Raw genomic sequence first — 15,054 nt, forward strand, 5'->3', positions numbered from 1 at the left:
ATAAAGCTCGTGCTTAAGTGGCAGTAGAATGATTCTGACCTTTTGCATCCTGCAATTTTCACTCGATGGTTCTGCTAAGGTGCAGGTGGCCAGGGATTTTGCGAGGCTTTAGCCTTTCTGTTTTCAGGTCAGGCCCATTAAGTGGTCCGGTCGAATGATGCCTGATGGCTGCTTTCTTGTTGGTGGACTGAGTTGGTTGTATAGATCCCCTTGCGCATTGAATGTGGATGGCATAAGTGAACTGAAGGGATGGAGCATGCATATTGCTTAAAAGTTCATTCTTCTGCAATTTATAGGAATCAAAGCCTAGAAACTTTGTCTGCAACAAAAGGGCAAGTGCTTTTCCCTTTTCTAATGATGAGGCGCAAGTTCTCTGTATATGCCACTGATCATGCTTTTATGTACATTTTGCTTTGCTTCCTACCATTAGTGGAATATTTCCAGAGGTTGCCGAGGTCAAAAAGGTTGTGATCTAGTAAACGTCTGCCTGAAATCCTGTGGATAATGTTGACAAACTCATCTACTCTTTTATAGCAGTCTCTCTCTCTTTCCTGGTGAAATGAAGATCATAATTAAGGAATTTCTTGTTTGGACTGCAGATGAAAGATGACCAAATGCACAAATTCAAAAGTTGCATGGCCTAGTTCTATAAAAAGGAAGGGCTAGAGATCTTTGGAACTTCCCTTCATAGATTTTCCTTTCCCTTTCGCTATGTATTCTTTCGTCCACCATTTTGTCTTGCAACGTGGGGATTATAACATGAATGCACCACTAGTATGGCACAGATTCCTGCGTCGATGATAACATGATTCTGATTTTTCTTTTCTCCCTTTCTGTGCTTTCCCTTGCCGTTTCCTGACTTAGACACATTTGGCATATCTTTTTGCATCATCGTACACAGTCAAGGAGAAGAAAAAAATTTCTTCACAATGCACTTTACTGTGCAAGTTCTTAAATCTCCTCAGAGGAGTAACTTTCGCATCAAACATCTCTTATGATGTGAACATCAGAAAGAATGGAAAACAGTAAGAAATTGTGTAAGAACTCCTTGATATGCTGCAATTGCTGATCATAAACGGTACATTCTCTTTAAAAGAATCATGTGAAGTGGCTGAATTGATGCTAAACGAAAGAACAAATAGCCTCTTCTAGAAAAGATCGAGTTGCGTCCACTGCACTAGAGAAGAAGGAAAAAATTAGTGGGACATACGTTCACATTTAACTAATACAAATAAAAGGCGAATAATTCCATAAAAGGCGATGCATAAGCCTGCAATTCTTGGTGTTGCCATGATCAACAGGGTTGTACCCCACATGTACGAGCTGTAGTGCACAGATTCTGGGCGGGCAGCAGTTTTCCTTGACAGGCTGCAGAGTGTGCAATTTTGGAGCTTGTTCCAGGTCGATCTATCAATTATTAAAAGTCATTTAAAATCAGTTATAGAAACTTGGTGATATACTTGCAATCAATGTTCGGTCAATATGGCCAACCAATAATTCCATTGCTAAAACTGAGCAGGCATCTGCCAGAGTCTTATATGCAACAATCCCGGTACTCTTAAAATCTCCATGTATTGAGTTGCACTAGAAACCTTTTACTACGTAAATCAAATGTCGTCTAGAATGATTTCACAGCAAATAAAATGGCTGGTCACAAAAATGCCAAAATTTGATTATTTAAGAAAACATACACTTATTCTGCATAAAAAACCATACTTCATTACTTGATCTGTATCAAATCAAGTATGTAAATCGTATCTGCATCGATTGCCAAAAAAGAAGAAATAAGAAACAAGGGAGGATCAGAAATGTTAATAAATACAGTGGACCTCAACATAGTGGAAGGTGGTAAGTGGAAGAACAGAAATGATGGTTGGGAGTGGGGCGATGGGGTTGGTGCGGTATGCTGAAACCTTTCTCATTTTCTCATTGCCCCATGCCTCGGGTTTAGGACTGTTTCGGAACTTGAGTGAGGAGCAAGACACCCGTGAAGCATCGCAGACCCACGTTTGCAGTCCAGGGAAACAATGCTTACAGGAATCGAACCGACAACCACTGCTCCACCAATCTGTCCAAAGTAAGTTTTGAAAAAGAGTTGGTGAAAAGCCTTGCCAGTAGACAGCAGGTCATAAATTCAAACACTAATACTGTAGCATCTAATCAGTGAAATTCCATGAGTCTTTCATCTAGAGGTTTTGTTCTATTGAATAGAGCTTAAGTGGGGACGAAGTACGAAGTGAACTGTCCCACGACAAAAGTGACATCTTTCCCGTAGAAAAAGAACATCAATTTTTTTTTTGGTTTGGTTCTTGCCATTGAAGACTTTGAAGGCGGCGGAGTCGGACGGTATACATGTGCGTCAGGCTCTTTTTACAAGAATTTGTTACGGGCCCATGTTTCTTCTTCTTTCAAGAATGTGATTTTAAGATTTTTAAGACTTGAATATCTTGAGATTCATGAGCTGCTGACTTGAAAACGTTGTAGAAAACTAAAACGGTCAACATAAAGAGTAAAATGAATTCTTGGCAGTTATTATTGTGTATGTCAATTTTTTTCTTTAAAAATGTTTGCTATAAAACATTCAATGCTAACTATTAAACATTGAGAAACAATGAAAACAGTAGTGACAAGACATATTAGTTGACACGTAGGTTCATCCAAGTCTCAAAACAGGGATAAGTGGAATGAGGGAAGCTTCGACCTTTCACCCAAGTGGTATGGTTCCCTCTGCTCATCCAAAATAAAAAAAAAAACGTCAATGAAGTGTTAATAATTGTATGTGGTAGTGATGAATGGGCTTGATGCAAGTGCTGCCCAGTTGCAAATTTTGTTCATATATGATAGGCAAGACAGTGGATTTGTCATGAGGGGAACCTGGTTGATCTGGTATAGGTGAAATCTCGTTCAATAACTTTGATTTGTGTGAGCGCTATTCTTCTGCCTCAATAAGAGTGTTTTACTAATTAAAGTACATTAAACTAGTTAGGTATCGATGTAGCCCTAAACCCTAAAGCAAAGAGCTTACATGCTGAGCCAAGCGGCTGCCATTACACCAAATCAAGATGACTCATATAGATCATGTGTCAGATTCAAGATTCTGCTTTTGGGGAGACGTCAATTTGGTTGATCCAAAGCACAGGTGATTGTGTCCCATCTGCATATATTCAGATAGGAAGGAAGCAAAAATGGAGAGCTCTTGAATCTAAAGCATGTTAGCTTTACTTAGTGGCAGCACAGCATTGATTCAACCCCCTTTTTCACAGAACTATTTTGTAGGAGATATGCTTCAAGCACCAGGGCAAGTGTCGGCGGTTGAATAAGACCCGATTTGACCTGTGCCCGGACCCATAGAACCTGAGTATACAGTGAGACATGAACTTGGCTTTCCTGATCATCACAAGTCAACCTGGACCCAGGGCTTGATTTGGTGCTGATCTTTGAATTGAGATGCACATTCACGCCGTGCTTCAATTTGAACGTATCCTGTAGCCATTATGGATGTAGGCCTTTGTTCGCTATTGGCACATGATAATCACCCTTTAGGAGGTGTTTGATTAATCCGTGAACTTAAAGCACCAAGTGGTCTAAGATCTTTAAAAGTTTTACATCCTAAGATTTCATATCCTTGATTTCAAAAACTTTTGATGAGATGCATGAAACGATGCACCTATATCGCAATTGGTAGTTCTTGTTCATTGATTTTCTAGTGTTTTATTGAGGGAGACCACCTCTTATTGGGCGCATAAAACCCCAAAGCCATTTACTTGCACTTTTTGGTCCTCACACCTGTCCGCTTTTACAAGAAATAAAAACCACTGAGATTTGAACCAGTGAATGGTCACCTAGAAGCTACTGATCCAACCAGTTATGCGACACCCTCGTAGTTTAATCTTGAAATTTATGTAAGATCTCAATCACATATGAGATTCTTGGAATGGAGGCACATTGAAGATCTTAGGTGTCGTTTGGCAGATGAAACATGTACTTTTAATGTTTCATGAATATATTCTATTTTTTTTAAGTAGATTCATGAAACGCTCGAAGAGTGTTTAACTGCCAGTCAAACGGCTCCTAAATCTATATGGTTTTGAAACCTGCAATTTACTACAACTATGAGTTTAAGGAGGTGGGCTCGAAATAAGATCAGAGATTGAATCATCACTCGAATTTACTAGTTACCTGCACCGTTAGGCACCGCCACCAGCAGTATTTTACCCATCCAAGGAGTAAAAGAAGAATTTGTTACCATGACTTCCAAGAAAGCAACCAAACCCACTTTAAGTTTTGGACACACATGCGATTTATTATCCCGTTAACTTCTTCTGCTAGCCAAGCTAGGGTTCGGCATAGAAAGCCTATTGACTAGGCCGGTTCTAAGTCGGTCCGACCTGTTTTACCATTTTTAGCTAGCTGTGTCTCTTCCGAATTCGATCCACTAAAGTGTTCAATTGATCTGTGTCCGAACCTGTTTGCAACCAAAGCTTCGATGATCCGTGTTTGGTTGAGACGTGTTGTGTTTTCCCTCATTTTTGATTTGAAGACAAACCTTCGTTTCAATCCACTCTGCGCCTGTAGTTCCAGAAAAAGGCATTGCTTTTTGGACTTTCCAAGTAAGAAGTTGAGCTTTTCTTACAATTGACAATTTGATAGTACAACTTCTAACTTTCACCCGCTTCAAAGTACTTACATGCACACATACACACATAAATAGAAGAACATCTCTTCTAGAAAAGGAATGCATTCACACATACACACATAAATAGAAGAACATCTCTTCTAGAAGGAAGATTTTCTTTGAAAAGTAGCTTGACAAGGCGTGCTAGTGCTTGAAGAATGCCCGAGGGACCGGAATACGACCAATTTTTCTTTCTAGCTACACATTTATTGAAACCTCTACATATATGGCTTCTGCACTAACAGTTTGAGCATGATGCCCTGTGAGAACAAGTCATGATCACAATAGTGCTTCGACAAGGTTGATTCAGCTAGTAATAGTTCCCTCTCTCTCTCCCTATCTTGCTCCAAAGGGCCTAGCATAGCTAGAGGGGCGGCGGCCGAGAAACATGAGGGCAGGTGTGGGCAGCTCATGAGGAATTTCATTGGAGTGCTCATAATCACAATGTTGATTCAAAAATTATGTAGGGTGCCCACACTAAATGTCCGCTTGTGACTCAAGTAACCCCTCAGCCAAAAACTTCTAGCTCCATCGTTATGAAGGGGTTGATGGGTAGGTAGAGATCCTACTATGATCAGTTTGATTCCTGTGTTTATAGGCCTTTAAGAGTAAATCGGTTGTCTTTTTCATTGGTTTTTTGAAGAAAAATAATTATCACTATATATGTTCAAATGAAATCATGGGAGTAAAAAAAATTTTGGGGAGTGAAAGCAAGCTATGTCAAAACCAGGCAGACAGATTTCTTGCAGATTCGTTGAGGAACGAGAACTGCAGCTTGTCTGAGGTCCAGTACTCGATGCAGAGTGTTCACCCCCAGCTTTTGTAGTTCTATGGGACCTCCAAAATGGGTGCACCTTTCTCTGCAAGGCTGTTCTTTTTAATTGATTGCAGTCCTTTTCATGCTTGGTCTTTATCATCCAACAGCATCTTGGTATCCCTGTCGTTGTCAATAATACAGTTGACAACAGTAGACAGAACTGCTGGAAAATTGTGAAGATATGACGATTAAACTGATTGGTATTCCAAAGGTGGAAGAAAAATGGCGTCAATGCATGGAAAACGTAGTAAGGAAAGAAGGGTAAACAACGTAGACTGGATTGCTTCGGCTTTGGTTTTACTAGTCAAGGTGGAAGAAGAAGCAAATAGAATGTGGGGTTCTTTCGTCGAAGCCAAGTCTATGCAGATGATTAATGAACAAATATTTTCCTTGTGACAAGAAAAATAATGTTGTCTGAGAGAGTGTACTTGATTGCCCAGATAACTTTAATTTCATAGAAAGAAAACTGAAATGCCCGAATTTCTTCACTTGAATTTAGAGTGCAAGTACACCCAAGTGAAAAATACACACAGCAACCACAATATAAGTAATCAAATCTGCCTTTAGCAAAGCAAAAACAAGTTGTACTTGCTACAGTTAAAATGCATTATGCTACCAAAGAAAGTTAGGATTATGAGTTCTTTTTTACTCGTCCCAGAACTAACTGGAAAAGCGGCAATTATTTTCTGTGTCCTTATGGCTTTCGTTGGCTATTGTGGATATCACAACTATTGCAAGGCCCATGAGCAATCAGTTGCAGTAGAGCGTGCTTGGCGGGTGAGCTTTGAAAAGTGTAAAACAGCAAGTAGTAAAATTTCAGTGGTTAAGAGCAACTCTTTGGAATCGAAAAAGAGCAATGGAATTGGAGGTTGATGTATAACTTTCCAGTGCCAAGTTTCAAAGTAAATGTGTTAAACGGCCGGATCTTCCTTCAACCAGAAAATTCTCACTTTTCTCATCATATGAGAATCAATATCGATGACATTCAGAAAAGGAAAAAAAGAATCAACGTTCAGAGAAAGGCCTAGCTGTATAAAGGTAAACGAGGTTGAGACTGGAAGAACAGGACTCAAGTTCGAAGAGTTCTTCTTCTTAACAAGATTCCTGACTTAAATGATCACAATCCACCATGCCCAATCGACAGAGGATCCACAGAGCTTCTCCTCTTTAGTGGACTTGCAGGGACGTACGCCCACTTGACTCCCTTATCCCTTCCACCGATTGCATGGCGTAAAGGGAGATGGTCGATAATGGAGGCTGTGGTTGGGAGCCTGGGTCCAAGGTCATCACCGAGTGGTAGTGCATCAAGTTTTGTGGACAGAACTCTGCAGTAGGAGTTCTGCAGGACCAGGCCTGCCTCTCCTGCTTTCACTTTTCCCCTTCCTGGCAAGCTAAAAGAGCTGATGGTCCCGTTCATTTTTGGGAGAGATGCGAGGAGTACCTGTAGATTTGGCTTCTTCTTTAGCAACTTAAAGATAAAGAGTAGGCAATCAAAGTGCACATCTTCCATCCGTTGGCTGGTGCGGCGGTGCCTACCAATTTGAGAGCCATCGAAGGCTGATGGTAGTGGCAAAGGCCCCTGCATGGATGACCCCTCTGCGCCTCACTTAGTTGGCTGGAGCTTTGCTTTGTCTTGTCGATTTCTTCTTTTCAAATTCCCGCCGTTTGGTGGGTGCTTGTGGGTTCCCCTGATCGTGCACCCAACTGGAAGAGTCGAAGAGAGAGAGAGAGAGAGAGAGAGAGAGAGAGAGAGATCATCATGGAGCAAAGGAAAACTTAGTTCAAAGTTCAAACCCACTCGTGTCATTTGATGTTTGGTGAAAATGAACATTGGGCCTTTTAGAGTTAGATTCTATTGATCACTCCTTGACTTCCCGACTGCCTTCTTTTTCGTCTCTTTTCAGCTCTCTCTTTCTCTCTCTCTCTTTTCTATGACAAAATTGTAAATTAGGGAAAACCCATGAAAATTACTAGAAGCCATCCAATCAAATAGGTCAGATCATTCACATATTGCCAACTTAAAAAAGTAAGTTTCTTCAATTTGAAGACTCATGCAAGTTCTCATCTTCTGCAGGTAGTACATTCAGGAAGTGAATTTCTTTTATACCTGTCCTGTAAAACAGGAGGTATGCATGTACCCGCACATCAATGAAAGTTCTGTCTACTCAGCTGCGGGACTGAACATCTTATCAAGAAATCTATCTAGGTCCAAACAGTTTTGAAGGAAAAGGCTTTCACATGCAGGCAAGGAGAGTACTGCTAACTTTTGCATATCATCTGCTGCAGTCAAATGCCATCCAGCTAGAATGTCTTTCAGATTACTGATCTTAAAACTGATAACAAACGATTTGGATTCAGATAGTGGATATACATGAAAAATCAGATTCAGATTGAGTTCAGTACAGCCAAAAAATCGAAGCCCTAAAACCACTATTAATGACATCCCCGAGTACCAAATTAAAGAAGCCAATTATAGTCTAGTGGATACAGGGGAGCAACTTATCGACTAACAAACAGATCACTAAGCAAGATGACTGCAGCTTAAATCACCCAAAGAGCAAGGTTTCAAATGGGACGGCATAGTTTTTTTGGTTTTTTTTTTAGGTCTAGCCTTATCAAAATATTCATGTATCCAATAATTCAAATCTGAACCTTTAATCTCTACCAAGAACTTTGGTTCAATTTCTGTAGGGTAAGCGCTCATGTGTTGATTCCCATTCAAACAAGTATTTGGCAAAAGCAAGGGCTCCAGCAAGGCATCCACCCACTTTGTAGGGTCTCATCTACACGCATCATGCATAAACTCTTGCCTTTTTTATGCTTTTTCGTGCCCATTGTAAAGTATCTGAGAAGCTTATATTGGAGATGAAGCAATGGAGTCTAGTACGTACATTTTACTACTCTTAGAGAAAAACTGGTGCTTGGTGTTTCCCCTTTAGATCTGCATGCTCATGGATCTATCGATGTTAATAACAAACAAAAAAAAGAAATACCTACAAACTTCTCACCTCTCTGGGAAGGTTATATATATATATGTTTATATATGTATGGCTCTAAGCAGAGTATTCTCTTGCATTAAATGGCTTGTATTCTTTGTGTCCCATTGTCTATGACTAGTCAGGAAAAAGCTACCGAAAACGACTGGATCAGCATGTTCTGAGAGATGGCACCGACCACCATTCTTCTCTGTGAGCTAAGAGCTACTTTTCTGATTCATCCCTGAATTATAGTCGATTGACAAATTTATTCATGCCTTATTATGGTTGACAATTTCTTTGCTGACATTTGCAAGGCTAAGGTAACTTCTTGCTTCTGCTGTTTTAACTGCGGTCAGTAGTTTACGATAGGATGCATGTAGCCGATGAGGAGCGATTTATACGCCAAAATAATTAAGACAGCAATTTTTCATATTCTTTAAACCATCAACATCCATGCAGTTAGAATTCTTCAAAAACTTGAAAAAGTTAATTTCTTGGTTCATGTCCACATACTTTGTATAGGATCAACTGTGCTCCCTGACCATACCTTTCCAAAGAAATCCTGAGAAAAGCCAAATTAAGTACACATCTAGAGAAAAAGTAAAAGTTGGAGGCAGGGCATTTAGTTCGGAAAAGAAGAGAGAGAGAGAGAGAGAGAGAAAGAGCATCTTTCAAGAACATCGTTTTTCAGAGAGTTCTTTCTGTGGTGATCCCTACAATGTGACCCATTTTTCAAGTCCGTTCTTTCCTTTTGAAGCCTTTCAATGCCTCCACTTTTCTTCAACCAAGACGACTATTCATCTTAGGATTGTGAGTAGATTGGTGAAGTATTTAAAAGAAACTGTTAAATTAGGTGGAACCAAAGACCTATCCTTGATTAAACGATGCTGACATTAAACTAAAGAGGAAAAATATTTCCAAATACCTAACTATGCGCATAGTATTTCGATATTAAAAAACCTAAAGATCAGCAAAGAATTTTTTTGTTTTGCATTCAATTATTCTACGATTACTGAAAGTTCTATTGTTTTCAGCCTTTAGAATTCTTTTTTCTTTTTTAAGCAATTGACATGATCACTGCTTCCATGCAGTTAATTCTATTGGCAAATTCTTTCGAAGACAGGATTTATCATATCCTACTTGCTAAAATGTGATCTGGGTAGCAGGTAGACTAATGGATGGATGCATGAACTTGAACGTGAAGAGGAAAAAAGGATAGGATGAATCTGAAAAAAGGGGAACACATGATACATTTTAGAGAAAGTAACTAATAAGGCGAGGATTAATACGAAAAAATTCTTTTACAAGATCAAAGCAAGCATTTTCCTTTTGCTCCTCTCCCAAACCCCTTCCCCAGTTTATAAACAGTAGATATTTTGTCCATATGAGAAGTACAAATTGGCTTGGAGAAAGAAGCAGGGAGGTGGCAGCAGCATCATCAATCTTCATTCTACTGCCAATGCCAATGCCATGGCATTACGTCCTCCATCACCCATCCATGGACGATGCTCGATAATCGACAGTACAGATTCCTTCTCTCTCCATGACAACATCAATAATCCATCATCATCATTGTACATAATAACGTACAAGCCGCCATCATCATCATCTCATCATCATTGTGTTTATCGTATATGAGATGAGATGGTAATTGGTCTGGAGGCTGTTTGATCTCGCGGCATATCACAGTCAAAGGGCGCAGGCAGGGAGTTAGCTTCCAGACAGCAGGTGAGAGGAAGCACGGTGAGCCGCTTTTGCATGTGAAAGGCGTCGTGCCGACCACTGGCTGCTGCCAACACACTACTCCTAGTCTTCTCCTCATTCATCCCCCCACTGTTCCTCTATCTCTCTTTTTCCTCTCCTCCCCTTTTATCTTCTCCCCTGCTTGTCACCACCCACGTCTCGTCGTTTCTGCCGTTTATATAAAGATCTCAACACTCCCTCATGGCCTGCCCTTCTTAACACCGGTCTCCACCAGCTTTTCTTTGTACCTTTTCTTCATCAGAACCTCCTTTCCTTCTCCAGGGAAAAGAGTAGATCTCCTGAGATAATGATGGCCCCTGAGGGTCGGTCAGAGCAAGAAGAGCACGGCTCTGGGGTTCTTCTTCTTCCTCCTTCTCCTTCTGCTGCTGCTACTGCTGATAGGCCAGAAGGTGTTTGTAGCACCGGCGACGAGTCTGGTCATTACAATCCACATCCGTCGTCCATAGATGGCATGGATTCAACCATTACACCTCCTGCTGCCACCGCTGCTCGCGTCCAACCTCGACCAGACCCCCAGCAGCAGCAACCACCGGCACCATTGTCTGTTAACGGTGGCCGTTCTTTGGTTTTCTGTCAGCCCCTGCATCCTATAACACTGAAGGTTCAGTTCGTCCTTTCATTTTTTTCGCTCGACATTACTTTATCCGTCTTCTTTGTTTATTGGCACAACGGCTCACGTCTTTCTGTTGATTGCAGTTTGAGGACGTGGGGTACAAGCTGAAGGTGAGTTCGGGCAATGGCTGTTCATGCTTCCCTGGTAATTACACCAAGGTGCAGAAGACCATACTCGAAGGAATGAGCGGGATGGTGAGGCCAGGGGAGGTCATGGCCATGTTGGGGCCCTCGGGAAGTGGGAAGACCACTCTTCTCACCGCCTTGGCGGGCAGGCTTCAACAGCAGGAGCAGGGGAAGGTCACTGGGTGTATCACCTACAATGGGCAGTCATTCTCTGGCTCTGTCAAGAGAATGACGGGCTACGTCAGCCAGGACGACGTGCTCTACCCTCATCTCACTGTCTCGGAGACATTGGTCTTCTCTGCCCTGCTCAGGCTCCCCAATTCGCTGAGCAGAGAGGTGAGGATGGAGCAGGCAGAGACGGTCCTCCAAGAGCTCGGCCTCACCAAGTGCAGGAACAGCATTATTGGGGGACCCCTGCTGAGGGGAGTCTCCGGTGGGGAGCGGAAGAGGGTCAGCATCGGGCAGGAGATGCTCATTAATCCAAGCCTTCTGCTGCTGGACGAGCCTACCTCCGGCATGGACTCCACAACAGCACAGAGGATCATGTCTACTCTGCAACGCCTAGCAAGAGGAGGAAGGACAGTGGTTACCACCATTCACCAACCGTCCAGCAAATTGTACCACATGTTTGACAGGATTCTGCTCCTGTGTGAAGGCTGCTGCATATATAGCGGCAACACCTCGGAAGCCATGGACTATTTCTCTTTTCTTGGATTTGCTCCATCGGTTGTCATGAATCCTGCTGACTTCTTGCTTGATCTTGCAAATGGTAATCTGATATTCTCTGTCATTACATCACTATCACCCTCTGCGTCTCTCTCTCTTTTTAGGATCAGCAAGATGGCCTTCTTCTTTTTCCCCTCCAATAATCCATATCGAATTTGCAGGTGTTCTGCCGGATATGAACATGACTGCAGCAGGCTTGAGTGCCATGGAACACCTTGATCACAACGCTGGTTCTGCCATTAAGCAATTACTCATCTCATCATATAAAAAGAATCTTGCACCTGCCCTGAGGGATGACCTTCATAACAGCTACGTCTGCGACCAACATCTCTCTTCTGCTACTACCGTCAATAAGCAAAGTAAGTGTGTACAGTAAAGTCATCAGCTGTGCTTAAATGACATTAAACGTTTTTTTTTGTCAGCTGCTTACGGTATAAACTGCAAACGTGATACATGTTGCGCCAATGTTATTATGTAAATAAGTGGCAATCACAATGAGATGAAATAACCGACTGAACCCGAAGCAGGTCTTAGGGGCGGCTGGAGCACAAGCTGGTGGGAGCAGTTCAGTGTGCTGCTGACAAGGAGCATGAAGGAAAGGAGGCATGAATCCTTCAGTGGCCTGAGGATTTTCCAGGTGCTGTCCGTCTCAGTTCTCTGCGGCCTCATGTGGTGGCATTCCAAAGTTTCCAACGTTCAAGATCAGGTACTTTTGTCCCTTGTAATTTATTATTATTTGTTCCTGCCACTGGATGTGATCACATCAACAATGACCTCTTTCTGTGTATTAAATGTAAGTATTAAAGTTAGTCCCCTAAAGTGAGTCCCCTTCTTGGGGAGGTTTCAATTTCTCAGGTGGGCCTTCTCTTCTTCTTCTCCATCTTCTGGGGTTTCTTCCCAATGTTCAACGCCGTCTTCACCTTCCCTCAAGAGAGGCCCATGCTGGTGAAAGAGCGCCATTCCAGAATGTACCGTCTCTCTGCCTACTTTCTAGCTAGAACCGTCGGCGACCTCCCCATGGAACTGGTCCTTCCATCGCTGTTCGTGACCATAACCTACTGGATGGGAGGACTCAGGCCTACTGTGCCGGCCTTCTTGCTCACCCTCCTGGTCATGCTCTATAATGTCTTGGTCTCTCAAGGCGTGGGCCTAGCTCTTGGTGCTGTACTCATGGACACCAAGCAGGGCGCGACCTTGGCTTCGGTATTGATGATGGCCTTTCTTCTAGCTGGTGGCTACTACGTTCAGCATGTGCCTCCCTTCGTCTCTTGGCTCAAGTACTTCTCCTACAGCTACTACTGCTACAAACTGCTGCTTGGTGTTCAATACTCCGAAGACGACACCTACCTCTGTGGTTGGTCGCCATCAAAAGGGAGCATTCTCTGCAGAGTTGCAGACTACCCGGCTGTTAAGCATATGGGGCTCGACCACAAGGGGCTGGACGTGGCTGCTTTGACTGCAATGCTTCTTGGCTACAGGCTCATTGCTTATGCTGCTCTTAGAATGGGCAGGGTCGGCCGCTGCTAACGATCTTTGCAACATTGACTTGGAAATCTTTATTTATCAAACGAAAATGGATTCATGCAAAAGAGAATCTTGTAATTTTAAGTATATGCGAAAGTAACGCTTGAGCGATCACGTTTAGTTGATGTTCAAAGATTGTTTTCTGTTTGTAGAGAGAAGAAGAGATGATCCCTACGTTTTTCCTTTCCTTGCTTTCTTTCTGTTGGTCACAACTTTGGTTCTTTCCCAAGTCCAGACTTTTCTGTTGCGTTTGTTTCATGCGGCCACGTGGGTATTAACGCGTAGCACGAGGAACCAAGATGGTACCATTTTCGAAACTCTCCTAAGTGTCAGGCCCCTGAGCGTTCTGGACCGGAAAAAAGATTGGCGGCACATAGACGTTCTGGAATTGATGAATTCCGCTCTCGACAGCTTTAAGCCACCAGATGGTTGTGCGCCAAGAGCTACGAAGTTGGCCGGAGGTCGTAGGAATTATAGGGGGAAGAGAGTGTGTGCGTGTGTGTTTGTGTGGGAGAGAGAGATCAGCTGATTTCACAACCAAACATAGCATGATTTAAATATACAAACGCTTTGTGAGATCAGCTGATATTTCATCAGCCTTTGAAATTGCAAACGTTTCAAGTGGTTGATTAAGATCAAGTTCTTGATCCCCATAAATCTAATTGGCACATCCAAATGACCCATGTTTTTCCTATGATCCAATCTACAGATCTGGATCACATTCTTAGGTTTCTTCTTTTTTAAAGGCCCAAAGGTCCTCTTATTTCCTACACCTCCCTTATGTTGAGATCGAGTTGCATGTATAGGGGTGTGCACACAATAAATATATATTCAAGAAAAAAGAAGTGGGGTTGGTATATTTTATAAACTTTTATACATAAATTTTAGATTTTTAACATTTTCATAATATCCTTTTTGTCATAAAAGTCTTCTTTTTTATTGTATCAAGTGTATTTTGATCATTTCACTCTCCTATGCATGCACAGGGATGTGCTCGTAACCAGTTCAGTTTAATATAGGCATCAACGATAATAATATTACATCTTTTTCAACTTAGGTACCGCACCTCATCTGAAAGTTACAAACAAAAAACAAACTTTGATGGTTTGATCAATTTCCAGACTGAAGTACTGTAGTAGCACAGAGATTGTGCAATTACATTGCAGGGGAACTTCAAGCTCTCTCACATCCTTGCCCTAAAATTCATGAAAAAAGAGCGTTTGAAAGTCTACTCTTCATCACATCGCGTTTCTTTCACCGCCATTGGAAAAAAAGAAGCAACTTTCCGCCCTTCTTTTCAGTAGAAATGAATAGTTCTGTTACCAACTAACCATAAATTCCTGGCCATAAAATGTGGGGCTCGCTTTGTCTAATCTGTAGTAATTCAGATAAGGAGATAAGAAGCCACGACTGCTAGTTCCATAGGAATTACTGTGTACTTTTCCAATACTACGCATGATCCTAAATACATGTATGAAGGAAGATTAAAGTCGTGCATGCAAGTAATGTTAATCCAATCCATGCCATGAATTCATCATCTCTGGCTTATTTACTAAGAATCAACAAAGTCTGGGTTGTATTTTTTCTTGAATTTTTTTTCAGTTTATACGACGTTCAGTTTTACGCGTTGACTCGCCAACTTAAAAGTACTTAAGAAGCCTAAAGAAGTTATTGATTGCATAATTAATGTTTCATATTCAAAGTTCATAATAAATTGAACAAGAAAACAAACAAGAAATTAGTACACGTGAAGAGCTTATTCATTTATTTACTTGGATGAAGGTGCCATTTCTCCTCCCTTTAACGGCTCCTTTTCCCTGGGGAGTTATCCA

General features: G+C 41.8%; 1 protein-coding gene across 1 annotated transcript; it reads left to right on the forward strand.

The window, feature by feature from the left end:
- The first annotated feature begins 9,887 nt into the window (after window positions 1-9,887).
- Window positions 9,888-13,332, forward strand: LOC116258524 (ABC transporter G family member 21-like). Its single transcript, XM_031635699.2, has 5 exons — window positions 9,888-10,835; window positions 10,931-11,741; window positions 11,860-12,057; window positions 12,226-12,404; window positions 12,554-13,332. Exons 1-5 carry the CDS (start codon window positions 10,521-10,523, stop codon window positions 13,223-13,225), a joined length of 2,175 nt encoding a protein of 724 aa, XP_031491559.1. The 5' UTR covers window positions 9,888-10,520; the 3' UTR covers window positions 13,226-13,332.
- Window positions 13,333-15,054: the final 1,722 nt, after the last annotated feature.

Source organism: Nymphaea colorata, chromosome 8, assembly GCF_008831285.2.
Source record: "Nymphaea colorata isolate Beijing-Zhang1983 chromosome 8, ASM883128v2, whole genome shotgun sequence".
Lineage (NCBI taxonomy): Eukaryota > Viridiplantae > Streptophyta > Magnoliopsida > Nymphaeales > Nymphaeaceae > Nymphaea > Nymphaea colorata.